The sequence below is a fragment of the Podarcis bocagei genome (genome assembly GCF_964188305.1).
Source record: "Podarcis bocagei genome assembly, chromosome: 12".
Lineage (NCBI taxonomy): Eukaryota > Metazoa > Chordata > Lepidosauria > Squamata > Lacertidae > Podarcis > Podarcis bocagei.
Genome location: NC_138137.1, coordinates 52,872,840 through 52,900,670, shown reverse-complemented (window position 1 = coordinate 52,900,670; position 27,831 = coordinate 52,872,840). Strand labels below are relative to the sequence as shown.

The following is a 27,831-nucleotide window of genomic DNA, read 5'->3' as shown; positions in this document are numbered from 1 at the left end:
CTTAGCTCCTTGCACTTTCTATGTGCCTTTGCGAGAAAAAAAAACATTTCCTGTTCTTCCAGTTGTACACTGGAACGCCCAGTCAGAGGAGTGTGGGCAGCGATTCTCAGGGTGTGCCTGAGAGGCAAAACATATTTCTAGAAGAAGCAAGGGCAAGACAGAACCCAATGCTGATACTTTATGGAGAAATGGATCCACTATGACCTTAGTGAACTGGCCCGTCAGTTTAGCTTAGATTGCCTCAGGTAGCTTTGGACAACAATCAGGGTAGCACCATCAGCTAAGTGCACTGCACTTCAAAATATAGTAAAGGTTATGTTTTTGTGCTGGTGGGTTTCACCTGATCAGGCTCCTGTTGTTGTTGTTAAAATTTATATACCACCCTTTGTCTGAGGATCACAGGGCAGTGTACAATATAAAAACACAAAAATATGAAACACAGTAACAAACAAAGAACAATAACCCCCATAGTTAATAAGATGGTTCAATTAGCCCAAGGCCTGGTTGCAGAGGAACGTTTTCACCTGGTGCCTAAAGGTGTATAATGAAGGCGCCAGGCGGGCCTCTCTGGGGAGAGCATTCTGCAAATGGGGAGCCACCACAGAAAAGGTCCTGTTCTTGTGTTGCCGCCCTCCAGACCTCTTGTGAAGGAGGCACCTGAAGAAGGGCCTCAGATGATGATCCCAGGATAAGGGGGGGGGGGTTATATACAAAGAGGGAGTCCTTCAGGTGTTGCGTTCCTGAGCCATTTAAGGCTTTATAGGTCAAAACAAGCACTTTGAGTTGGAAACTGTCAGGGAACTGACATCAGAGCGAGAGGCGAAGGGGAGGCTCCCAGATTCTGCAGGCGAAGGACCCAGCAGCAGGGGGAGAAGCAGTTCAGTAGAGGAGGAAGGAAATCAGCGCAACACCAGGGATAAAGGGGGGCAAATGGGGGAAGCGGAGGGAGAGCTCTGGGATTCTTCTCTGGACATCAGTGAGGAGAGCACAGGTCCTCCACTACCCACGCCCTCCCTGCGCAGAAGACTCCCGCGCAGTGAGAGGAGGAGGCGGCTAGGAGTCAGACAGCTTCTATGCTGGAAAAGGTTTAAGAAACGCCCACAGACAGATTCTGCTAGCGACTGAGGCAGCCACGCGGAGATGGGCTGTGCAGTCAGAACGGTTTAACCAAGGCAATTAAGCATAGAAAGGCGGCAGTTTACGCACGAGTAACTCATACACATTACAGAAACTAATTGGCGGCCCGTGCAGTTGGGCCAAGATTGGCGTTATAGTTTCAAGCCATCTTACCCCAGTGAGCAACCTGGCCACCAAATTCAACACCAGGTGAAGCTTCCAAACCATCTTCAGAGGCAGTCCCACATATAATGTGTTGTGGTAATCTAACCCAGAGGTTACCAGAGCATGGGCGACAGAAGTTAACCTATCCCTGTCCAGATAGGGGCGCAGCTGGCCCACGAGCCGAAGCTGAAGGAAGGCACTTTGCAACACCAAGGCCACCTGAATGTAGAAGTACCCAAAACTCGCATGCCTGCTCCTTCCAGCTTGAGCTGCTGCATGGAGCTTCTCACGCTGTTTAGTTATGCTGCACTAAAATCAGGTTGTGTTTGAAGGCTGCTGTCAGGGAACTGCCATCAGAGGCGAGAGGAGAGGTAAGACGCTCCAATGATGCCGGGGAGGGAACTAGCAAGGAGAGAGAGAGAGAGAGCTTCCGCTGGGGAAGGAAATCCAGGGGACACCAGGGAGAAAGGGGAGGCTGAGAGTACTGCGGAGGGGAGGCTCCGAGACTCTTCCAGTGAAATCAGCGGAGAGAGCACAGGACCTCCGCTTGGCACGCCCACGCTGCGCAGAAGGCTTCCGCGCAGAGAATCTAGGAGGAGACTTGGCGTCAAAGAATTTCTATGTTGGAGGAAGTTTAGGAGACGCCCACTCACGGATTCTGCCAGTGACTAAGACAGTTGCGTTGTAAGGGCTGTCAAACCAGGGAAAGGTTTAGCTATACGACCAGCTTGGAGCGGTTTGCAGTTTACGCACAAGCAACCCCAATTCCCATTACAGCTGGGTTATCTGTTGTTTTCTCCCAGAATCTTAACACAAGAAGCAATTGCATGACACATTTATATGCCTTGAATCTGAAAGGCTCTCAGGGGGTCTTGTGGCATACCTTAAATGAGGTAGAGTTTGCAGAGCTGGATTGAGATGTGCTGAGCTCCCCACCCCAGCTATGTCAGGTTCAAATGGCCTCAAAGCCTTCAAAAAATATATATTTTTAATGTGTATAAGAACAGAAAGGACAACAAAATTAATAAAACTTCTTTTTTTTAAAAAAACAACAACAAATTTTCATCGGTTTTTAAACAAATACAAATACAATCAGCATTTAACACTTACCCAGCAGTACAGCTAATGGTGTCTGTTTTACCCATTGTCTCTAGACATATTAAAACTTTTTAATTTGTGCTATTGTCAGGGGTTCAGGAGCAGAGGCGAGGGCAAGGGAGGAAACAGAGAGCGAGGGGGAGGAGGCAGAAGAAAAGATGAGTGATGACGACGACCCGAGATCTCCGAGTCTTTCCAGTGAATCAGAAGATTCACAGAAAGGAGCACCAGTGGCCAGAGCAAGGGGGGAGCCTAGGGGGACACCCCAGGAAGAAGGGTCCAGAGGGGGCTCAGAGGGGAGCAGTTGGAAATTGGGACCAGCGTCACCAACAGAGAGCAGGGGAGAAGAAGGGCGCCAGGTATCAAGCGCTGGCAGCTCGCAACAGGAGGGAGGGCACAAGTCAGGAGTGGCCACACCTCCATCGGAGAGCGAAGAAACGGTCAGGAGGAAAGTGGAAGGTTGGGTGCGCGCGCCAAGTTCAAATGCACAGGAAGGTTCCAGTAGTAGATAGGTAGCCGTGTTGGTCTGCCATAGTCAAAATAAAAAAATTCCTTCCAGTAGCACCTTAAAGACCAACTAAGTTAGTTCTTGGTATGAGCTTTCGTGTGCATGCACACTTCTTCAGATACACACTTCAGATACACTTCAGAAGTGTGTATCTGAAGAAGTGTGCATGCACACGAAAGCTCATACCAAGAACTAACTTAGTTGGTCTTTAAGGTGCTACTGGAAGGATTTTTTTTTTTTTTTGCACAGGAAGGTGGCGCAGTAAGCAGCCCGGAAAGGGAGCCAGGTCCTAAAGCCCGGCGCAAGGAGACAGGAGGGTCCGGGGGGTCCGCGTCAGAAGAATCCCGGAAGGAAGAGACCACGGGGGGCAGAGGGACCCAGAGAAGAACGGTCAGGCGGAAGAGGTGGAGTAAGGCTAGGTTAGTAAGCTGGTCACAGGGGGCGGAGACTCAGACGGAGCTTCGCCGGTCTAACCCATAAGACGTAGAGCTGCACGCAGCAGCTTGAGAATGGAAACTGTAACTCAATAAAGACTTTTATAAAGTGAACGCTGGCTAGCGTGATCCTCTGTGAGCTAGGATCTGGAAGCAGCTCTGACAGTAAGCTCCGTCCCCAATTGTGGGCATCTACAGCCTCGCGGACAGGAGAGAAGGCGGGTGCCTACGAACCAGCTCACGAACGACAGACAATATGACGGCCGAACAGCAGATAGGAGAACTCAGAGAAGCAGTAACACGACTGAATGCCGAGATACTTGCATCCAGGAAGAGAGAGGAGGACGCAGCTGCCGCCTACAGGGATCTCCAGGTCAGGTTGGAAGTGCTTACGAAGCAAGGGCAACTGACACCCAAATCGGAGGGGATTGGGTTGGGGAGAAGAACAGGCGGTCTAGTCTCTCACTTCGATGGGAATTTACAACAGTACCCCAACTTTAGAGCAGATGTACAGTGTGCACTGCAACTGCTGGACAAAGACTTTAGAGATGAGCAAGAGAGACTTCCGGGGGCGGCGCGAAACTGTAATGGCGGTCCTCTTCGTTCTCTGAAGAGGGGCTCCGTGGAAAAGGGTCGTTCGCTGCGGCAAAGCGACGACCCATCAAGATAAACCACGGGTAGAGTGAGCCCGTGGCCGTGGGACTCGGCGGGCACCAGAAGCTGCTCTGAAAACACAGAAGGGACCCCGTAAGGAGACCCGGAGTGAAGGAGGGGTAGCGGTGCTGTGAGTTCATCGCTCTTTCCACGGAAGTGAAGCCGCGCGGCTGTTACAGATGAGCGCTGATCCTTCTTCCTAAAATCAACACCAAACTGCAAGTAACATACCCGTGAGTAAAGGGGTTTAAAATTTGGCAAAGAATTTCCTAAATTCGGCTGAAAGCGGGAGACGAGAAAAGGGAAGTCCGTCTTCCGACATTGCTGACAAGATCAAAGCAAAGCTTTAAAAAGCGGAAAGCGCTTGAAACGGGACTGTGGGAAGCTTTAACTTTTTCGTGCTATCAGATCTGCTTGTTCTTTTAAACTGAAGGTGGAAATGGACATTGACTAAAAGAAGTAGTAAATGGGGACTTTCCTCCTATCTTTTTTCTTCTTCGGGCTGTATTTTTAAGGAGCCAGATCGTCGGGCTGCCAGAGAGGGAGACTGTGTCAAACTGCGGAAACAGTTGTAAAAACTTTGCTGGAACGTAACTGTTACATTTGAGCAGAAAAGATTGGATGGGATACTGTTGCAAGCACCTCTTGTGAAACTTTGTTGAACTATAAAAGGTGCTTTGGGAAACTTTGAGTTTTTGAAGGGACTCTTGGACTATTGGATTTACTGATTTGAAATAATTTGGAACTTTAATGGCGGATTACTTCCTTCTTTGTTTTTGAAACCTGGTGGCACTCCCCCTACAGGGCTTTCGGATTATAAAATCCTGGGAACTGACTCTTGTTTTGAATTCCACTTCACTGGTTGTTTACTTCTGAATTTGTCTCTCCCATGGAATAATAGACAATCTGACCTTGAACATTGACAGATGTGTAATGAGTGGTGCAGGGAGAACAAGAGCATCTAAAGCTAAGGAATCTAAAGAGGCCAAGGAAAAAGAAAAGGAAAGAAAACCAGCACAATTTGTACAAACAACACTGACCCAAGGACGCCGATCGTCGGTTCCAGCTGTACTGGTGACCCAAAGGGAACAAGGGGAAACAACTGAGAAGTCCACTGAGGAAGATATGGCAGCAGGTGGGTCAGATACACTATTAAAACAAATATTGGAGCAATTATCAAGTTTAAACCAGAAGGTGGACGACCAGTCTTTGAAGATAGATAAAGCAACTTCCTCGATTCAAAAATTGACTGATCAAGTTTCCCAGCACACGCAAGCCATAGAGAATTTGCAAGGAGCAACAGCGGAAAATCGGGAATTAGCTGGAGAAGCAATCCAGAAAGTGGGAGCTTTACAAAAAGAAGTTGAAGAAATAAAAGGAGAAGTTAAGCCCCTGCACAAACAGGTGGGTGAACAACAAGTTTATCTGTCAATGGTGGAACTGAAAAATCGCGAGAGTAACATCAAATTGAGAGGCATCCCGGAACTCGAGCAAGGAGACTTGATTGGATACTTGACACAGGAATTCTCGAAGTTCTGGGGTTTAAAGGAAGATACAGATTTCAGGATTGTCTCGGCATATAGACTGGGAAGATTGGTAAGGAAAGACAGATCCAGAGACTGTTTGATAATTTTAAGATCAAAGGAAGAGAGAGACAAGATCCTAGGTCTTCACTTCAAAAAAGCAATTGAAATACAAGACAAAAGGGTGGAAATTTATAGAGATATTCTGAGACAGTTGCTGGACCTCAGAGCCACCTATACAGAACTAGCAAAATTGCTGAGACACAACGCAATTCCCTATAGGTGGGAGTTTCCACAAGGATTATCCTTCACCTACAAAGAAAGGAAGGTTAAAATTAGAACACCTGAAGATAACCAAAAGTTCCTTCACGACCACGGAGAAGATCTCCAAAAAGGAGTGGACTGGCTTCCAGTTTTACCAGCACCAATACTGCCTGGAAGCGGGCCAACGCCTGCACCCTCGGGACCTGAGCAAAAGGAAGGCACCCCATCCTAAGAACATCTTAAATAGAACAGGATGTCTCTGCAGCTACTTAGTTGGAACATAAATGGCGGGAATTCTCCGGAAAAAAGAAGGAGGATATTTCATATCCTAAAAAAAGAACAATTGGATGTAATATGCCTTCAAGAAACACATGTGACTAGGCTCCACAGGAAAGTATTAATCAATAAAAGACTTGGCCAAGAATTTATCTCATCAGACAAAGTTAAAAAAAGAGGCGTTGTAATTTATGCAAAGGAGAACCTGTCACCAAAATTTTTATTCAAAGATGATCATGGAAGAATTCTCGCAATCGAAATCCAAACACAAGGGGAAAAGATTTTGATATTAGGAGTTTATGCGCCAAATGATGGAAAATCAGAATTCTATAAGAAGCTGCATGAGACAATGATGGACTATTTGGACTATTCTAACATTATTGTGATGGGAGATATGAATGGGGTGGTGTCTACAAATATGGACAAATCCCAAAATCAAAACTTAACAACAGACGGCAGACTCCCTAAAACCTTCTTTGAAATGACAGACAATATGGACTTGATTGACATTTGGAGGACAAGGAACCCCTTGGGTAAAGAAGGAACCTTCTTCTCTGAGGCCCACTTGTCATGGACACGAATTGACCAAATTTGGATATCTAGAGGGCTGGCCCCGAAAACAAGAAAAGTGGAAATCTGCCCAAAAACCTGCTCCGACCATAATGCCTTAAAAATGGAATTGAGACTTTTCCCAACTGGATCCTTCAGATGGAGAATGAATGACACCTTGCTAAGAGATCAAGAGATTGTTAAGAAGGCCCAAAAAACGCTAAAGGACTACTTTGAAATAAACTTGAACACTACGGTGGAGAAAAGAACAATCTGGGATGCAAGTAAAGCTGTAATGAGAGGGTTTCTGATACAACAGAATACAATAAAGAGAAAATTTTGGAATGGAAAAAAGGAAAAAATTTTAGAGAAAATAAGTGAAGGAGAGAAAAAGTTGAGAACCAAACCGAAGTCAAAAGAGGTGCTAAGAGAGATCAAATTCCATCAAGCACAATATTCGAAATTGATCAATCAAGAGATTGAGTGGAAAATCAAACAAATGAAGCAGAGATCGTTTGAATCAGCAAATAAATGTGGAAAGTTGCTAGCTTGGCAGTTGAAAAAAAGACAAAAGTTAAATACGGTTACAAACTTGGAGATTCAAGGAAAAATAGTTCAGAAACCAGAAGAAATAAGAAAGTGCTTCCACAGATACTTCAAAGAGCTTTACGCACAGGGGCCTCAGAAAGAATCGGAAATAGATCAATTTTTGAGGACAAATGGATTACCTAAAATAAGTCAAGATAAAAGATCAATTCTTAACAGCAAAATAACTCAACAGGAAATTGAAGGTGCCATCCAAAATATGCAGTTGGGCAAATCTCCAGGCCCGGATGGACTCACCTCCAAATATTATAAGACTTTGAAGGACTTCTTGATACAACCGTTGCTGGAGGTTTGTAACCAGATCATGGAGGGGAGGAAGGCACCGGAAACGTGGAAAGAAGCATTCATCACATTGATTCCCAAGTCAGAAAGGGAAAAGACTCAGCTTAAGAACTACCGTCCCATCTCACTCCTGAATGTGGATTACAAAATATTTGCAGACATTTTAGCAAATAGACTTAAAAATGTACTAAATGAAGTAATTCACAAGGACCAAGCAGGCTTTCTCCCTGGTAGACACATGTCTGACAACACCAGGAACATTATTGATATATTGGAGCTGTTGCGAATTAGAAACACAAGGGCTGCTTTAATCTTTATTGATGCGGAGAAAGCATTTGACAACATTTCTTGGATGTTTATGAAGAAAAACTTGAAAGGGATGGGAGTGGGACGGGGGTTTGAAAATGGACTAGAAGCAATTTATTCAGAGCAAAAAGCTAAGTTGATAGTGAACAATGTGGTATCGGAGGAACTTCAAATTGAAAAAGGGACACGACAGGGGTGCCCTCTATCCCCTCTACTATTTATTTCTGTTCTGGAGGTATTGCTGAATATGATCAGGGAGGACCAGTTGGTGCAAGGTATAGTGGTCGGAGCGAAACAATACAAACTGAAAGCTTTCGCAGATGACTTAGTCTTGACAGTACAGGAGCCAGAATCTAGTACAAAAAGAGTTTTGGAACTTATCTTGGAGTTTGGTCGGGTGGCGGGATTTAAGCTAAACAAACAAAAAACTAAGGTTTTGGTCAAAAATCTGACACCTACAGAGATAGAGGGGTACCAGAAAGAGACAGAGCTAAGTGTGGTTAAAAAAGTGAAATACCTGGGGGTATCCTTGTCCACTAAAAATTTAAACCTTTTCAAAGATAACTATGAAAAATGTTGGCTGGAAATTAAAAAAGACTTGGATATTTGGTCAAGATTGAAACTTACCTTGTCAGGCCGAATCGCAGCTATAATGATGTGTGTTTTGCCAAAAATGTTATTTTTATTTCAAACCCTTCAGGTCGTGGACAGAATGGAATGTTTTGGAAAATGGCAGAAGGATATCTCTAAGTTTGTCTGGCAGGGCAAAAAGCCCCGAATAAAATTTAAAATACTAACTGACTCAAAAGAAAGAGGGGGGTTTGCCCTGCCGGATTTAAGGTTGTACTACGAAGCTGCAGCCTTCTGCTGGTTGAAGGATTGGTTTCTGTTGGAAAACACCGATGTCCTAGATCTGGAAGGGTTTGATAATGTGTATGGTTGGCATGCATACTTGTGGTATGACAAGGCGAAGGTTCACAAACTGTTTAAAAACCATATTGTCAGAAAATCAATTTTTGCCGTCTGGATGAAGTACAAGGATTTATTAGAAAGTAAGACCCCGAGGTGGTTATCACCTGTGGAAGCCAAGATTTCTAAAAAAAGGCCCAATATGGAGGCCTACTGGCCAAAATATTGGGAATTGATTGAAAGAGTTGGAGATAATTGGAAGCTCCAAAGCCAGGACAAACTAAAAGGTAAGGTGCGAGATTGGTTACATTATGCTCAAATTCAAGAGGTATTCAAAATGGATAAAAAAGCGGGTTTTCAGTTGGAGAAATCGAAACTGGAGACGGAGTTACTAGAACCAAAGACTAAGGTACTTTCGAGGATGTATAACTTGCTGCTTAAATGGAACACACAGGATGAGACAGTTAAATCTGCTATGATAAAATGGGCACAGGATGTAGGACACAACATTATGTCTGAGGACTGGGAAAGGTTATGGAACACCGGTATGAAATTCACGGCATGTAGTGCCTTGAAAGAGAACATTATGAAAATGGTATACCGGTGGTACATGACCCCAGTCAAGTTGGCTAAAATATATCATCTTTCTGATAATAAGTGTTGGAAATGCAAGGAGGCAGAAGGGACATTCTTTCACCTCTGGTGGACCTGCCCGAAAGTAAAGGCCTTTTGGGAAATGATACATAATGAGCTGAAAAAGGTATTTAGATATACCTTTTCTAAGAAACCAGAGGCCTTTCTCCTGGGCATGGTGGACCGGAAGGTGCCAAAGAAGGATAGAACTTTGTTTATGTATGCAACCACAGCAGCTAGGATTCTTATTGCAAAGTTCTGGAAGACACCAGATTTACCTACACTGGAGGACTGGCAGACGCAGCTGATGGACTATATGGAGTTGGCAGAAATGACTGGCAGAATTCGAGATCTGAGCGAAGAAACAATGGAGGAGGACTGGAAAAAATTTAAGGACTATTTGCAAAAATATTATAAGTTGTTTGAATGTTAAGATTGTGCACGATTAAGAAACGTTATGCTTCTGCAATTTATCTAAGTAAATGATAAAGTAAGTATTGATGGAAAAAAACGAGACAAATTAGAAACAAAATATTATGTTTATTAAGAGTGTTAAAACTAAATTACAAATTTTCGAAATTGGTAACATAATAAATTCAAAGGTATAATAAGATGGGAAACAAGATAACAAATTGCTGAACTGGCTAGAATAATGAATGCAATGCTGAGAGGATGAGAGGAGGTCCAAAAAGAAAGCGAACTGTGGAAGGACGTTGTGAAAGTTTCTTAACTTTTTCTTCTTTTTTTTTTTATCTTTCTTCATATATAAAAAATGTTTCTTGCATGTTGCTATGTAAACAAATCTGTTAACCTATGGAAAGAAACGCAATAAAAAATTTTATAAAAAAAAAAATAGAGATGAGCAAGAGAAGGTGGGATTCATCATGTCCCATTTGCATGGAGATGCTAAAGCATGGCTGCGCAATTTGTGGAGAGATAAGGATCCGGCACTCCAAACCGCAGATGCCTTTATTAAAGCGATGGATGGCTGCTTTTTATCTAGCATAGACGTGGATCTTGCCCGGAAGCAGATACATGGACTGAAGCAAGGGAGGGCCAGCGTAAGGCAGTACCATGCCCGCTTTTTTGCATTGGTCAGTGCCCTGGAATGGGACAGAGATTCAGCTCCGGTCAGAGACCTATTTTGGGAAGGATTGAACAGTGCGATTAAAGACGAAATTGCAAGGGGGGAGAGACCCAGGACCACGCAGGAGGTCGTTCAGAGGGCGCTGGCGGTGGGGGTGCGGCTGGAGGAACGTCCATGGAGCAGGGACGAAGGGCGTGGAGGACGCGAACCAGCGAGAGGGTTCTCCTTCGTTCCCAGGGAAGCCGCGCGTGCGCAATCCACGCCTCCGCCAGGAGGGGGAGCGGAACCGATGGAGGTTGGAGGTGCCAGGGCTCAGTCAGCAACCAGAGCCACAGCACCGGGAGCGGTCAAAGCGAAGCCTCCTAGAGGGAACAGGAAGTGTTACATCTGCGAAAGTCCGCAGCACATGGCATAAGAGTGTCCCCAGAGGATCCACAAGCTCAATGCAGCTTCTGCGACGGTGACTGCAGCTACTCAGCACGGAGACACACAGCAGGGAAACGACGGAGTCTGGCTGGAGACAGAGGCACTGGGGCCCAGCCAGACGAGTCAGTGAAGCAGTCCCCAGAGATTTTGCAGCCCACAGACCCCCTCCCGCCCAAACCAGTAGTGCAGCTCACTGCATCGCTTCAGCTACCCAATGGCCTCACTCTAGACGTGCCAATCACCGTTGACTCAGGAAGCAATGCGGACTTTATAGGGCAGGACTTTGTCGATAAACACGCTATACAGCTGTTGCCTGCCACGCTGCCCCTGCAGGTCGTCACGGTGGATGGCAGGGAGCTGCTAGGGGGGCAGGTGGTGAAGCAAACGCCACCAATGGTGATGCGACTTGGAAATCACAGGGAAATCATCAGTTTTAATGTCACCAGACTGTCGGACACGCCTATTGTCTTGGGCATGAGTTGGCTGGACAGGCACAGCCCGATGCTGGCTTGGTACCAGCGGCAGCTAGTCTTTGGCTCCTCATACTGCGCTGAACACTGCATTCTGCCCTGGCAGGAGGGAGAGGAGGAGGAAGCGCAGCTGCAGCTGGGGACGCTGCAAGCAATCCCCCACAAATACGCGGGATTTTTAGAGGTCTTCTGCGAGAAGGAGGCGGACAAGCTACCCCCCCCCCACAGATCATATGACTGCAAAATTGAACTACTGCCAGGGGCGGCGCTGCCCAAAGGGAAGCTGTATTCCATGTCTGAGGACGAACTACAGGAACTCAAAGAGTTCATAGATCATAATTTGAAGCGCGGTTTCATCCGAGAGTCCAAGGCAGTGGGGGGCAGTCCTGTATTCTTTGTTAAGAAGAAGGACACGCCCCAAAAAAGACTTGTAGTGGACTATCGCATCTTGAACAGTGTGACCAAACCATCGGACTTCCCCATGCCCAGGATCGACGACCTCCTCGCGACAGTACGCAAGGGCCGCGTGTTCACCAAGTTGGACCTGCGTGGGGCGTACAACCTCATTCGCATGCGGGAGGGTGATGAGTGGAAGACAGCCATGTTCACGCCCCTGGGCACCTATGAATACAGAGTTATGCCTTTTGGATTGCAAAATGGCTCCCACTGTTTTCAAGCTTTCATGCATCACGTGCTGGCGGGGCTCCTCTACAAGACGTGTGTCTGCTTCTTGGATGACATCCTGATATTTTCTGAATCGCAGCAGGATCACGACCGACACGTCAAGGAAGTGCTGAGCAGACTACAGCAGCATAGGCTTTATGCCAAGCTGGAAAAATGCCAGTTCGACGTGACGGAGGTGGATTTCCTCGGCTACAGGTTGTCAGACAAGGGGCTCGCCATGGACAGCGCCAAGGTTCGTGCAGTGTTGGACTGGAAGAGCCCGCGCAACCGGAAGGAGGTCCAGCGGTTTGTTGGCTTTGCGAACTTCTATCGCAAGTTTATCAAGGGGTTCGCTATGCAAACAGCGGCCATCACGGACACGCTCAGTTCCAAGAAAAAGAAGTTCATCTGGACGGAACAGGCGGAGCAGTCCTTTCAGGCACTCAAGCGTCTCTTCGCGTCGGAAGAGCAGCTGTTGCATGTCAACCCCAGCCGGCCAATGAGGGTGGAGACGGACGCATCAGACAGAGCCGTGGGAGCAGTCCTGTTGCAGCAAGACCCGCAGGGGGCTTGGAGGCCGGGAGCGTTTTACTCCAGGAAGCTCAGCAAGTCTGAACAGAACTACACCATCTGGGACAGGGAGTTGCTTGCCATTCATGCAGCATTCAAGGCGTGGAGGCACTTCCTGATCGGCGCCAAGCACACGGTGCAGGTCTGCACGGACCACAAGAATCTGGAGCACTGGCGCACGGCGCAGTTCCTGAACCAGAGGCAGATACGTTGGGCCGAATTCTTTGCAAACTTCGACTTCCGAATAGAGTATGTCCCGGGGGACACCAACATCATGGCGGATGCCCTATCCCGTAAACCACAGTATCTGGAGGAGGCGACGCCAGCCGCTGCCATGCACATCTTCGCACCGACGGTGTGGGCGTGCGCTTCGGCTACAGTTGACCTGGATGCGGTGAGGAGAGCGTTGCAGGACGACTCCTTCGCGCGAGCCAAGATGGCAGAGGCGCAAAGGGGCACGGCGGCGACCGGCGAGTTCCAGGTTCGCGATGGATTACTCCTCCGTAAAGGGGCCATCTACGTGCCGGGGGACGATCTTCGCGCCAAGGTACTGCAGCAGTTGCACGACGCACCCACTGCCGGGCACTTTGGCACGGAGAAGACGATGGAATTAGTCGCCAGGGACTTCTGGTGGCCCAGAATGCGAGGGGAGGTCGCGGACTATGTGGCGAGGTGCGACACCTGCCAGAGGGCCAAACCAGTACACAGACCGCTGGCGGGACTGCTGGAACCGCTGCAAACCCCGTTCGAACCGTGGGAGAGAGTGGCCCTGGACTTTGTCACGGATCTGCCCAGCTCGAGGGGCAAGACGGCAGTGCTGGTGGTGGTGGACTTGTTCTCCAAGATGGCACATTTCATCCCGTGTGCGAAGGTGGCCACGGCGGAACAAACTGCCAAACTGTTCATAGATCACGTGTTCAAGGTTCATGGTCTGCCGCGGTCTATACTGTCCGACCGGGGGCGGCAGTTCATCTCGAACTTCTGGCAGAAGCTGATGGGCTTCCTGAACGTCAAGATCAACCTGGCTTCGGCTAGACACCCGCAGACCAACGGGCAAGCGGAGCGGGTCAATGCCATCATGCAGCAGTACCTGATATGTTATGCTAATCAACAGCCTGCGACGTGGGTGGATTACCTGCCTCTCGCCGAGTTCGCCTACAACAACACGAAGCACGTGTCCACGGGGGTAACGCCGTTCTTCGCCAACAACGGAAGGCACCCCAGAACTTTCCCGGGACTGGAAAGAATGGGGGAGGGGGAGCAGCAGACAGCGGATGCGTTCGCGTCGGAGTTGCAGGAGGTCCACGATCAGCTTCGGCGGCACCTGGAGCTGGCTAAACACGCATACAAGGTACAAGCGGACAGACACAGGAGGGTTGGCGAAGAGATCCATGTGGGAGACTGGGTCTGGTTAGCGGCCCACGCAGTGCCGGCCAGGTCGTTAGCGAAGAAGAAACTGGGGCATAAACAGCTGGGGCCCTACCAAGTCGAAGAGCAGGTCAACCCGGTGGCTTTCAGGCTGGCGCTTCCGGAGGGCTCCAGGATGCATCCGGTGTTCCACAGATCGGTGCTCACTCCCTACAAGGCACCTCACAGATTTCAGGAACCAGGAACGGCACCGAGTCCGCTCCGAGAGGGAACCGAGCAAGGGGGAGCGCCACAGGAGGAGCCCATCAACGAAGTCACAGAGATTTTGGACTCCAGATGGGGAGAAGAGGGGGTAGAATACCTTCTCGCCAAGGAGGGCACCCCGGCCAGTGCCAACAGCTGGGTGCTGGGCTACGCTTTGGAGGAACCTCTGCTCAAAGACGAGTTTCATGCCCTCTTCCCACATAGACCCATGCCAGCAGACTTTTTCGACGACTGGCTTTTCACACCCACGCTTTCAGCCAGCACGTTCCAGGGGTTCGACTCGGACGAGGAACCGACACGAGACGCCCGTTCCCCGGGGGGGTCACCCTCGGGATCTGCCTCAGAACCCTCGTATTGGTGGGACGATAGACCAGAGGAGCAGTGGCGCAGGAAGTGGCTGGAGGGTCCCGGGCGAGCAACGCCTCCAGGAGGGACCGATGAAGAGGCGGACATGGACGTGTTCGGGGACGACCCGGGTTTCGAGCACGGCGGCACAGAGATGGAAGCGGAGGTGACCGTTGTCGACGAGAGCAGGGAGGAAGAACCGGAAGCCTTCAGTTGGAGGCCCGCCACGGGAAGCGAACTGTATCCGACATTCGTCCCCATGACACGGCAGCACCCAGCTCCTGCACCGGAAGGAGGGGAGGGGGGAAGGGGGGGCTTCGAGGGGGGATGGATGTCAGGGGTTCAGGAGCAGAGGCGAGGGCAAGGGAGGAAACAGAGAGCGAGGGGGAGGAGGCAGAAGAAAAGATGAGTGATGACGACGACCCGAGATCTCCGAGTCTTTCCAGTGAATCAGAAGATTCACAGAAAGGAGCACCAGTGGCCAGAGCAAGGGGGGAGCCTAGGGGGACACCCCAGGAAGAAGGGTCCAGAGGGGGCTCAGAGGGGAGCAGTTGGAAATCGGGACCAGCGTCACCAACAGAGAGCAGGGGAGAAGAAGGGCGCCAGGTATCAAGCGCTGGCAGCTCGCAACAGGAGGGAGGGCACGAGTCAGGAGTGGCCACACCTCCATCGGAGAGCGAAGAAACGGTCAGGAGGAAAGTGGAAGGTTGGGCGCGCGCGCCAAGTTCAAATGCACAGGAAGGTGGCGCAGTAAGCAGCCCGGAAAGGGAGCCAGGTCCTAAAGCCCGGCGCAAGGAGACAGGGGGGTCCGGGGGGTCCGCGTCAGAAGAGTCCCGGAAGGAAGAGACCACGGGGGGCAGAGGGACCCAGAGAAGAACGGTCAGGCGGAAGAGGTGGAGTAAGGCTAGGTTAGTAAGCTGGTGCACAGGGGGCGGAGACTCAGACGGAGCTTCGCCGGTCTAACCCATAAGACGTAGAGCTGCGCGCAGCAGCTTGAGAATGGAAACTGTAACTCAATAAAGACTTTTATAAAGTGAACGCTGGCTAGCGTGATCCTCTGTGAGCTAGGATCTGGAAGCAGCTCTGACAGCTATGTACCGAATCATAGGTGAGGATGCGACTAAAAACGAGCAAAGGCATCTATCTTGCAATAAGCCACTATGGATACAAAATACCTTTTGAATGAAAATACCTTATGGGTTTCTTGCCTAGCAGGTAGGAAAGCTTTTCATGTGCAGCAACACAGGAGGGCAGGATGAGACCCCTGTTTTAAATCTGTGGAGAGCCACTTGCAGTCAGCGTTGACAGCACTGAGCTACATGGCCCAGGGGTCTGATTCAGTATAAGACAAATTCTTATGTTCCTGCGAGGTGCAAGTTCTGAGCTCCCTCACGCATTTCATTTCCCTCCTCCAGGATTGGAAGCCAACGGATGATCCTGCTCACCCTCCTCCTCATGGGCGCCTTTGGTGTTGGGGCAGGCTTTGCGCCAAATTTCTACCTCTACATCGCCTTGAGATTCATCGTGGGTGCTGCTTTTGCCGGGATCAGTATCAGCATGACAGCATTAAGTAAGACACTTCTCTGGGGAAGTTCAGGCCCTGTCATCCAAAAATAAAAAAATCAGCCTTCTCCAATTGGGGTCTTCCAGGTGCTTCAGACTACAACAGTGATGTGAGCCGAAGTCCAAAACATCTGGATAAAGGTAAACGTAAAGGGACCCCTGACCATTAGGTCCAGTCGTGGCCAACTCTGGGGTTGTGGCACTCATCTTGCTTTACTGGCTGAGGGAGCCGGCGTACAGCTTCTGGGTCATGTGGCCAGCATGACTAAGCCGCTTCTGGCGAACCAGAGCAGCGCACGGAAACGCCGTTTACCTTCCCGCCGGAGCGGTACCTATTTATCTACTTGCACTTTGACGTGCTTTTGAACTGCTAGGTTGGCAGGAGCAGGGACCGAGCAAGGGGAGCTCACCCCGTTGCGGGGATTCGAACCGCCGACCTTCTGATTGGCAAGTCCTAGACTCTGTGGTTTAACCCACAGTGCCACCTGCGTCCCTTAAAACATCTGGATAGCAAATGCCAATTCATCTAATCCAACCCCCTGTAATGCAGGAATCTTGCCCACCGCAGTCCTTGGCTGGACTCAAACCACCAAACTTCTGGTTAACAGCTGGACGCACTGACCCATCGCGCCAGCTGACAAATGTGTGCATAAGCCCTGAGTGAGTTTCAAGGCCGCGTGGGAATTTGAACCCTGGTCTCCAAGTTCCCAGTCCAACATGCTAACCCTGGCTCTCTCAGCTAGGGAAGAAATAACCTCAGAGTACAAGTCCATGTTGGGACGTGGGTGGTGCTGTGGGTTAAACCACAGAGCCTAGGACTTGCCGATCAGAAGGTCGGCGGTTTGAATCCCCACAACGGGATGAGCTCCCGTTGCTCGGTCCCTGCTCCTGCCAACCTAGCAGTTCGAAAGCATGAAGTGCAAGTAGATAAATAGGTACCGCTCTGGCGGGAAGGTAAACGGCATTTCCGTGCGCTGCTCTGGTTCGCCAGAAGCAGCTTAGTCATGCTGGCCACATGACCTGTACGCCGGCTCCCTTGGTCAGTAAAGCAAGATGAGCGCCACAACCCCAGAGTCGGCCACGACTGGACCTAATGGTCAGGGGTCCCTTTACCTTTACCTTACAAGTCCATGCTGCAGGAGTTATGGCCACACAGTTGATGTGTTTCTGAAAGAAATGCAAAACTCAGTCCTGATTTGCATGGGTCAAAATGCTCCTCTGCTTGCTACCAATGTAGCCACTTCTGTGTGGCTGCATGAATGGCGCTGGGGGGACAAGGCGGGGCAAACATGGAGTTCCCCCCACATTTCTGAACTGTCATCTGTGGTTATTTTTCTTTCTTATCCACCTAGAAATAGACTTTGCTCTTGTAATTTACGTGCTTATTTAAAAGCAGCCAATAATAAAGTCAGGGTTGTTTTTAAAAAATGCAAGCGATTGTCAATGGCAGGGTCCTTTAATTTCCAAATACTGACTGTAACTTGAACCCTTTTAGCTTCAGAGTGGGTCGGGCCTTCCTATCGCCCGCTTGCGATGATCATCAGCCACTGCAGCAACGCTCTTGGGCAGATGGCCTTGGCTGGCTTGGCGTACGCCATACGTGACTGGAGACTCTACCAGATTGCTGGCTCTGCGCCAGCATTCGCCCTCTTTTTTTACATATGGTGAGTGTACAGAAGGACCAGAAATGAGACAGGAGCGAGCCGGCTGTAAATCGCACTGTGCAAGTTGGAATTAACTCTTTATTAGCAAAAACAAGATCTGCACAGGAGTGTCGGGTCTACTGAGCACAGTGACTCGTCTCCAGTAGGCTTTGCCCCTATGAAGCAGTGGAGACTGAAGGTCCCCACCTTCCCACAGCTGCTTAAGGCCCTTTTATAATGAATTGATTTTAGAATGTTGTGCGCTTCAGGTTACAGACTCCACTAACACAGAAATAGTGCTTCAGGTTAAGAACTTTGCTTCAGGATGAGAACAGAAATCGTGCTCCGGCGGCATGGCGGCAGTGGGAGGCCCCATTAGCTAAAGTGGTGCTTCAGGTTAAGAACAGTTTCAGGTTAAGTACGGACCTCTGGAACGAATTAAGTACTTAACCCGAGGTACCACTGTATTATTTTACTGTTGTTAGTTGCTCTGAGCCTGGCTTTGGCTGGGGAGGGCAGGATATAAATAATAATAATAATAATAATAATAATAATAATAATAATAATAATTATCCCTCTCCAGGGCTTTCCCCAAGCAATCAGAGACTGTGCCCATGTGCAGCCAACCTTTTCTCCACCCTTTCAATGCCTCTCCTGGTTCTTGGAGACTATGGGGGAGGAGATCTTGTCACAACAGGAGGGGGAGATCCCCATGTCTCTTCACCAGCCAGACTCACCTCTGCCTCTTGGCCCCCCCTCCTCTCCAGCCTCTGCTTCTGGTCTGTTCTCTGTCACAGTCTCTTCCTGCTCACTAAACCCAGCTACTTTTTCAGCTTCCGAAATCTCCACCTCCCAGTTTCCTCCCTCTTCTCCCTCTAACCACTCATCATTGTCCCATCACCAACCCCTGGGCTTTGAGCTGGTTCCTCCCAACATTCTTCCGCGTCTAACTAGTGTTAGAAACTGAAATGTGAAAGCTAGCAGTTAAGTGGCACCTTAAATCTAGGTTCTGGGCGCAACAACGGAATGTCTAGGCGTGCAGCTAAAATATTATGTTCATTTTTCACATGGTCTAGTCCTTCCCCTGCCCTCCCCCCTAATATTCTTAAGAGGGACACTTCTCCAGAAAGTAGCTGGAAGTGTGGAGGCAGAAAAAGGTCCTCCTTTCCTTCCACTCTGCAGTTTTAATCTGAAATCTTAGGCAGAGTATTGCATCCAGAGCTCAGAAACTGCTTGTGCTAATGAAATTCCTTCTTGCAAAATGCGCCTAGAAAAATGGGAGTTTCGCACACTGCTTCCAACCATGCCACGACAGTTGGACTGCATGTAAAAATATACAGCGTGCAACGATTAAGTGAAATGGTGGCATCAACTCCTATCTACCTTGTGTTTTAAGATCTATTAGGGACCTAGATAGGGACGCGGGTGGCGCTGTGGGTTAAACCACAGAGCCTAGGGCTTGCCAATGAGAAGGTCGGCGGTTCGAATCCCCGTGACGGGGTGAGCTCCCGTTGCTCGGTCCCTGCTCCTGCTAACCCAGCAGTTTGAAAGCACGTCAAAGTGCAAGTAGATAAATAGGTACTGCTCTGGTGGGAAGGTAAACAGCGTTTCCGTGCGCTGCTCTGGTTCGCCAGAAGCGGCTTAGTCCTGCTGGCCACATGACCCGGAAGCTGTACTGGCTCCCTCGGCCAATAAAGCGAGGTGAGCGCCGCAGCCCCAGAGTCGGCCACGACTGGACCTGATGGTCAGGGGTCCCTTTACCTTTACCTTTTAGGGACCTAGATAAAATAAACAGCCTTCTTCATGCCCTCCAGAGGAGGGCAACCAAAATGGTCAAAGGCCTGGAAACGATGCCTTATGAGGAACGGCTAAGGGAGCTGGGCATGTTTAGCCTGGAGAAGAGGAGGTTAAGGGGTGATATGATAGCCATGTTCAAATATATAAAAGGATGTCATATAGAGGAGGGAGAAAGGTTGTTTTCTGCTGCTCCAGAGAAGCGGACACGGAGCAATGGCTCCAAACTACAAGAAAGAAGATTCCACCTAAACATTAGGAAGAACTTCCTGACAGTAAGAGCTGTTTGACAGTGGAATTTGCTGCCAAGGAGTGTGGTGGAGTCTCCTACTTTGGAGGTCTTTAAGCAGAGGCTTGACAACCATATGTCAGGAGTGCTCTGGTGGTGTTTCCTGCTTGGCAGGGGGTTGGACTCGACGGCCCTTGTGGTCTCTTCCAACTCTATGATTCTATGATTCTATTCTTCAAAGGCTTTTTGGTCTCTTTTAATGGCCGAAATCTAATTTTGGCACCTGATCGCATCATTATAACTGCGATTTTGTTCTGGCCTGTTAATGTTTACTGAAGTTCTCTTTGCAGTGCTATGGAGCCCCAAGGGTTCTGATGCAGCCTTGCCCCAACCTGGTGTCCATCAGCTCCCATCAGCCCCATCCATCAGGGCCAATGGCCAGGGATGAAAGGAGCAACATCAAGCAACACCTGGAGGGCACAGTTTGAGGAAGGCTGCCTTCTGTGCTCTCCTAGCACCAGATTTAGGGTGGTGCAGGCATTTCCCCTGCACAGGCCACCGAGGGAGTGCAAAATGGAGAAGATCCATAATTGAGAAGGTCCATTTGGAGGCGCCAAGTTTTGGCCTCGCTGAGGGTGCCGTATAACCAAAGTCTGCCCCCGTTTTCACCAGACCAGACCAGAGCACAGCAGACCACTACCCACCTCAGCTCCTTTCCAGGTTAATGCACTGGCCGTGCTTCACAAACTCTTGTCTTCTTCAGGGTTCTTCCCAAGTCTGCGCGATGGCTTGCGACAAAAGGGAAGGTCGAGGAAGCCAAAAAAGAGCTTCGAAAAGCCGCTTCCATTAACAAACGAACCGTCTCAGAAGAACTACTCAACCAGGTAGCAAAGCCAAGGATTTCTATCGCTCCTTTTCTGAAAATGTCTGGGGAGGATATGGAAAAAGTGAGCGGTGCAATGGGGAAAAGGGAAAACAAGACCACTGAAAAAAGAGAGATTCCTGCCCTGCGATATTTGAGTCCCTCATCAAACTGCATGTTGTTGGGATACTGCCAGGAAGACGGGGGCATCAGGCAGGCATCAGGCAGGCCCCCAGGTGGCTCCAGCCGGCAGCCAGTCTCCCTTGGAGCAGCATCAAACAGCGACATGAGCCTCAGATACGTTTAGAGACCCGTGCACGCTCTGTCAGCAGAGTGTGTAAATCATCTCATAGAAGAGGCGGACAGAGAGATGTGCAAGCATAATGTACAACATTTTATTCAGCATAGTTCAGGAACAAAGGAAAACATGTCTGCTTCCCTTCGTCTCCAGTAAAACAGCAGAGATGCAAAAGCTATATACAAACGGAAGTTCCCAGCATGTGACACACAACAGCCTGTTCCCTTTTAAGGTGGAACGGAACTATATCCTAACACATTTGACTTAAAAATAAATAAATGTTTATCCACTTTGAGTATCTACTATTTAGCTGTCTACCTGCCCCTCCAAACCACCGCTGCCTTCTCATTTTATTTAATTTACTACAAAATGTATATATACCACCCATTCTCCAAGGACACTGAGGTCCAGCTCCGAGGGCCTTCTGGTGTTTCCCTCACTGCGAGAGGCCAAGTTACAGGGAACCAGGTAGAGGGCCTTCTCGGTAGTGGTGCCCGCCCTGCGGAATGCCCTCCCATCAGATGTCAAAGTGATAAACAACTACCTGACATTCAGAAGACATCTGAAGGCAGCCCTGTTCAGGGAAGTTTTTAATATGTGACATTTTAGTGTATTTTTCATCTTTGTTGGAAGCCGCCCAGAGTGGCTGGGGAAACCCAGCCAGATGGGCGGGGTACAAATAATAAATTATTATTATTATTATTATTATTATTATTATTATTATTATTATTATTATGAGGTATGGAGGACAGCTTACATTAAGTCTGGGGAACATCCATGAGATGTTGTGAAACTACAACTCCCATCAGCCTCAGCATGGTTGGTGATGATGGGAGTTGTATTTCAACAACACCTGGAGGGCCAATGGTCCCCCCGATCGGGCTTACATGGTTCCCTAATTCCTCATAGGCCTGTGAGATTTGGGCTGGGGGTGGGAGACGAGTCCAAGTACATCCTGTCAATTTTGTGGCTGAGTGGAATCTCTCCAGTCTCGGCTCAACTTGCTAACCCACCTGGCACTCCAGCTGTTTTGGACTGAAATTCCCATTGGCCCAAGCCAGAACAGCTGCCCTGGCAGATGGGTCTGATGGGAATTGTAGTCCAACCAGTTTGGGAACAGTCATCCTTGATTCTGGCTGATGTTCTGTGTCTGTCTTGTCTTGCACATTTTGAAGCTCACTCCAGAAGAGAAGGTGAAATCTGGGAATATCCTGGATATTTTCAAGAAGCCGCATCTAAGGATTTTGACTTTAATCATGGTCATAGTCTGGTAAGTATTCCAAACTATATCAATTCAGTACAGTATTTTATTTTATTTTAAAAATCCAATGTCTACATGGAAAGGCATCACCAGCTGAAGCTTCCTTGCTATTCGTTCTCTGTTGTTGTTTAGTCGTGTCTGACTCTTCGTGACCCCCTGGACCAGAGCGCGCCAGGCACTCCTGTCTTCCACTGCCTCCCGCAGTTTGGTCAAACTCATGTTGGTACCTTCAAGAACACTGTCCAACCATCTTGTCCTCTGTCGTCCCCTTCTCCTTGTGCCCTCCATCTTTCCCAACATCAGGGTCTTTTCCAGGGAGTCTTCTCTTCTCATGAGGTGGCCAAAGTATTGGAGCCTCAGCTTCACGGTCTGTCCTTCCAGTGAGCACTCAGGGCTGATTTCCTTAATGGATATGTTTGATCTTCTTGCAGTCCATGGGACTCTCAAGAGTCTCCTCCAGCACCATAATTCAAAAGCATCAATTCTTCAGCGATCAGCCTTCTTTATGGTCCAGCTCTCACTTCCATACATCACTACTGGGAAAACCATAGCTTTGACTATACAGGCCTTTGTTGGCAAGGTGATGTCTCTGCTTTTTAGGATGCTGTCGTTCTCTAGGTATACAATAATCAGTGGCTTATAGAAAAACCTTTGACTTCTATCCGATGAGGCTCTGTTTGGTCTAAGGCCAGAGTTTTCTCTTGCCCCGTGAATGGCTTGGCTGCTTTACTGAGAATTAACATTCGTTGGTTGAAATATTTCAAGGCCACTCTTAGTAAAACCTGTAGGGTGGGTGGCAATGAAAGCGTAGTTCACGCACTCCAGAAAACGATTCTTAAATATCAAGTACAGTCGAATAAACGAAAGGGCAGCAAGCTGTAAAGGAAGCATGAAAATCAGTGGAATGTGCGGAACGAAAACTTTGCCCAACTTTACAGACAAAAAGTCGTGTCAAATATGTCAGTAGGGTTGGTGCCAAGCAGGCCTCCTTGGAGAGCGTGTTCTGCAAAGAGGGTATCCCTAAGGTGGTCCTCTTTCAACTCACGGCTCACCTTACTTTGGATGGGGAAAGGATGGGAGAAGGCCTTTGGCAGTGTCTGCAAAGTTCAGGGAGAACCATGTGATAGAAAGCAGCCATTGGAATTTGCATGCATATATCTCCATCAAATACAACAAACGCATACCCTCCAATTGTCCCGATTTTCCAGGGACAGTCCTGGAATTACAAAAGGTAGAGGGCACGGAAGAAACAGGGAGCAGAGTGGAGCACAAAGAGTCCCGATTTTCTTTCTATTTCAATGCTTTGTGTGGATGCGTCTAATCTTGCCCCTTTCTAAAATTTGTTCATTGGCGTGTGCTTTTCTTTTTGTAAATCTACCAAAGAATAAAACAAAACAAAACCGGGATTAAGGGGTCTTCTCATGATGGTGGAGGGTGTGTGTGTTTTGTGTCCCATTGGTGGTGGTGGAAATGCTTGGGGGTCGGGAGACAAAAAAAATAGGGGAGGTTGAGGAGGGTCAGTTTTGGGGGAGTCAGAAATGTCCTTATTTTCACCTGAGGAATGTTGGAGGGCAAGGGTCAGCAAACGTTTTCAGCAGGGGGCCGGTCCACTGTCCCTCAGATCTTGTGGGGGGTCGGACTATGTTTTTTTTGGGGGGGGAATGAACAAATTCCTATGCCCCACAAATAACCCAGAGATGCATTTTAAATAAAAGGACACATTCTACTCATGTAAAAACACGCTGTTTCCTGGACCGTCCGCAGGCCGGATTTAGAAGGCGAATGGGCCGCATCTGGCCCACGGGCCTTAGGTTGCCTAACCATGTGGGAGGATATGCAAAGGAATGTTTTTGGGAATGGGTGAAATGTGTATGCTGTGTCCCAGATGTAAAAACAAAATAACGGCATATGCTACAGGCAGAGTTTTTAGGCTGTTTTTATCGATCTTGAATGAGACCTTTTGGTTTGTTGTTGTTTTATTATAGTTTCCAGAAGGGCAGCAGGGCTAGTCTCAGGCAGCAAAAATAGAGTTGGTTTCAACAGTTCTAAACACTGCCTGTCATAGCCTGGAGGGCTAGGAACGAGTTCTCCCATTGAAAATGAAAAATTAGAGTCTGAAGAAACTGAATTCTTCACCCAAGCCTGCGTTATTGCATTCTTTTGTGGAACTGCATCCCAATGCTGTGCCCTTATTCTAACCAGCACTGAAGTTTAGTGGTGGGCTTGTGTGAGCCAGATATTAAAATGAACAATAGTCATAAATGCAGAATGAACAGTAATTTCTTGCTTGGTTCCCAGGTTTGCAGACAGTCTTGTGTATTATGGAGTGAGCCTTCATGTTGGGGATTTTGGCTTGGACATCTACTTGACCCAGCTTGTGTTTGGAGCTGTGGAAATACCATCTCGAGCCTCCTGTATCTTCCTCCTCCAGTGGATGGGGAGGAAGAAATGCCAGGCCGCTTGGCTTCTCCTGAGCGGAGTCGTGTGTTTGCTCATCCCTGCTATTCCAAAAGGTACAAAAAGCCGCTTGAGAGAGAAAACCTAGAAGGCAAACTGCAAGGCAGGCAAGGGGAACCTGCAGCTGCCAAGATGTTCCCGACTTCAACACCCATGATCCCTGTGCATTGGCCATCTTGGCTGGGGGATGATGGGAGCTGGAGTTCAACATCCCTCATTGTAAGGTCTGAACCACAGGCCTTCGACTGTTTCAGAAGTGTCTCTGTGTGTTCAGGAATCCCCTGAGGTATGCGAAGAGAACACAGCAGCCAGGCACTGGTGGAGTTAATATGGGGTGCCACAAGGCTCTGGGTCTATTGCACTGGGGACCTGATCTTCTGCCCCATGCCTCCTAAATTTTTTAAAGGGTTGCTTACAAGGAGGCTGGACGCTCTATACAGTGCACCCACCCACCCTGTTATTTGCCACAGGCAAATCTGGAGCCTGAACGCCAGGACTTTTAAGTAGCTAGCAATGCCCTTGCAGTCATAGCTTGAGTAATCAGCTGCTTCTCTCTTCAACTTTGCTTTCTTACACTTCCATCCATTTCCTCCTTTCCTTGTTTCTTCCCTCCCATTCCTTTCTTTGAACCAAGACTCTCAAGGGATTAACTTCTGAAAAAAACAAAACAGGGTACACTGGTTTGCATGACAATTACGTGTGCTAGTTTATACATAAAGATGCAAATTTTAGAAGCAGTTAAAGGTAAAGGGACCCCTGACTGTTATGTCTAGTCACGGACGACTCTGGGGTTGCGGCACTCATCTTGCTTTATTGGCCGAGGGAGCCAGCGTACAGCTCCCTGGTCATGTGGCCAGCAGGACTAAGCCGCTTCTGGTGAACCAGAACAGCGCACAGAAACACCGTTTACCTTCCCGCCGGAGCGGTATCTATTTAACTATTTCAAGCCGAGGGAGCCGGCATTTGTCCGTAGACAGCTTCCGGGTCATGTGGCCAGCATGACTAAGCAGCTTCTGGCAAACCAGAGCAGTGCACAGAAATGCCGTTTACCTTCCTGCCGGAGCGGTACCCATTTATCTACTTGCACTGGCGTGCTTTCATACTGCTAGGTTGGCAGCAGCTGGGACCGAGCAATGGGAGCTCATTCCGTCACGGGGATTCGAACCACTGACCTTCTGATCGGCAAGCCCAAGAGGCTCAGTGGTTTAGACCAATGCACCACCCGCGTCCCTTAGAAATTTGATGGCATTTCTCCAGGGGCTTGGGTAGAGCGCCATTTCCTACACCATGAGATTCTCCTAAATGGAGAGGTTGAACCCAGGATCTTCTACAAGCAAAGTGTCTGCTCTACCACTGAACCAGAGTCTTTCTGCAAATGGGCACCAGAAAACCTTTCAACTACCCATGCATTCCTGGGTTAGAGTAGCTCTGGATATCCCTAGGACAACAGGCGACATTTCAGAACTGGATTAGACATTTTCCTAGGCCTGTGGTCTTTCAACAATGCCTTATCTTCATTTTTTGTTATTTAGTTTCTAACCTCCCTGCCTGTCTTTGCCCAGACTTCCCTGTGATCGTGACGGTCCTGGCTGTTATTGGCAAGTCTGCGTTGGCTGCCTCCTTTTCAACCACCTATGTGTTTTCTGCAGAAGTCTTTCCCACTGTTGTCAGGTGAGGATCTACTACACAAAGCACACTGTATTCTAAAAAACATCCTCTACATATTTTGCTCAAATAAGGTGAAGACAGTGGCGGTGCATCTCGCCAGCGTTTGGGTTGGACGTGACCCCGACGGTGAAGATAACATTTTTAAAAATACAGGTAGGTAGCCATGTTGGTCTGCCATAGTTGAAAACAAAATTAAAAAATTCCTTCCTGCAGCACCTTAGAGACCAACTAAGTGCGTTATTGATATGAGCTTTCGTGTGCATCTGAAGAAGTGTACATGCACACGAAAACTCATACCAATAACAAACTTTGTTGGTCTCTAAGGTGCTACTAGGGGCGCGGGTGGCGCTGTGGGTTAAACCACAGAACCTAGGACTTGCCGATCAGAAGGTCGGTGGTTCGAATCCCCGCGACAGGGTGAGCTCCTGTTGCTCGGTTCCTGCTTCTGCCAACCTGGCAGTTTGAAAGCACGTCAAAGTGCAAGTAGATAAATAGGTACCACTCCGGCGGGAATGTAAATGGTGTTTCCGTGCACTGCTCTAGTTCTCCAGAAGCGGCTTAGTCATGCTGGCCACATGACCCAGAAGCTGTACATCGGCTCCCTCGGCCAATAAAGCGAGATGAGCGCCGCAACCCCAGAGTCGGCCACGACTGGACCTAACGGTCAGGGGTCCCTTTACCTTTACCTTAAGGTGCTACTGGAAGGATTTTTGTTTATTTAAAAAAATGCATCGCGACTGATAAAATAGCCGGCGAAACATTGTATGCTGGGCAAAATTGCATGCAATGAAGTGAAAAAGTGCACAAAAATGACAAAATCGTAAACTGGTGCAGCATTGCGGTGAAGTGAATTTGAGATGGAAGAAAATGAGAAGGTCAGAGATACCAAAACAGATATGTTTGTTGATCCTTATGCATGGGGCAGTTTCTTTACTTCTGGAAACCTGCCCCTGGCCGGGCGCACCTCTCTGTGCCTCCTCTCAGGCATCGCTCTCTGTGTTTTGCTACTTCCACCAGGCAAAGCAGTTTAGGCTTGTGCTCCATGGCTGCCAGAATAGGGGGCATCCTTGCCCCACTTGTGGGTCTCCTGGACAAGTTCCACCCTGCGATTCCCATGGTGATCTTTGGGGGCATAGCACTGGCCGCGGGAATCCTCTGCTTCTTCCTTCCTGAGACACGGAACCAAGATCTCCAGGATGACACTGGCAAATCCCCAGCCACTCAGAGGTGAGTTGCATGGGATTCTAGAACAGCTCTGCGTAAGAATTTAAGAGGTTGACATTTTTTGCACATTGCATACACTAAGTCTGCTCCATTCTCGCCTCCTCCACCCCTGCCTCTGTGCTCTCTCTCTCTTTTTTTAATTGACTTAAGAAAATTATACAGACAGCAAAACGAAGACATCTAAGTTAACATTGCCTTCTACCAATAAGAAATAATAATAACTATTACAATAATGAAAATACTAAAAATACAGTTACTTCCCCTTTTGAACTTCTATTCTTGTTACAATATATTACAATTCTATAAGAATCTATTA

At 48.5% G+C, this 27,831-nt stretch overlaps 1 protein-coding gene across 1 annotated transcript in view; it reads left to right on the top strand.

The window, feature by feature from the left end:
• LOC308569605 (solute carrier family 22 member 13-like) overlaps positions 1-27,831 on the top strand; it is a 38,947-nt gene that overhangs the window by 5,743 nt on the left and 5,373 nt on the right. The window contains exons 4-10 of the mRNA XM_081163727.1: positions 15,932-16,086; positions 17,575-17,743; positions 20,509-20,629; positions 22,081-22,175; positions 24,465-24,679; positions 26,186-26,294; positions 27,309-27,518. Coding sequence (XP_081019853.1) covers positions 15,932-16,086; positions 17,575-17,743; positions 20,509-20,629; positions 22,081-22,175; positions 24,465-24,679; positions 26,186-26,294; positions 27,309-27,518 — 1,074 coding nt within the window. The remainder of the gene's footprint in view (positions 1-15,931; positions 16,087-17,574; positions 17,744-20,508; positions 20,630-22,080; positions 22,176-24,464; positions 24,680-26,185; positions 26,295-27,308; positions 27,519-27,831) is intronic.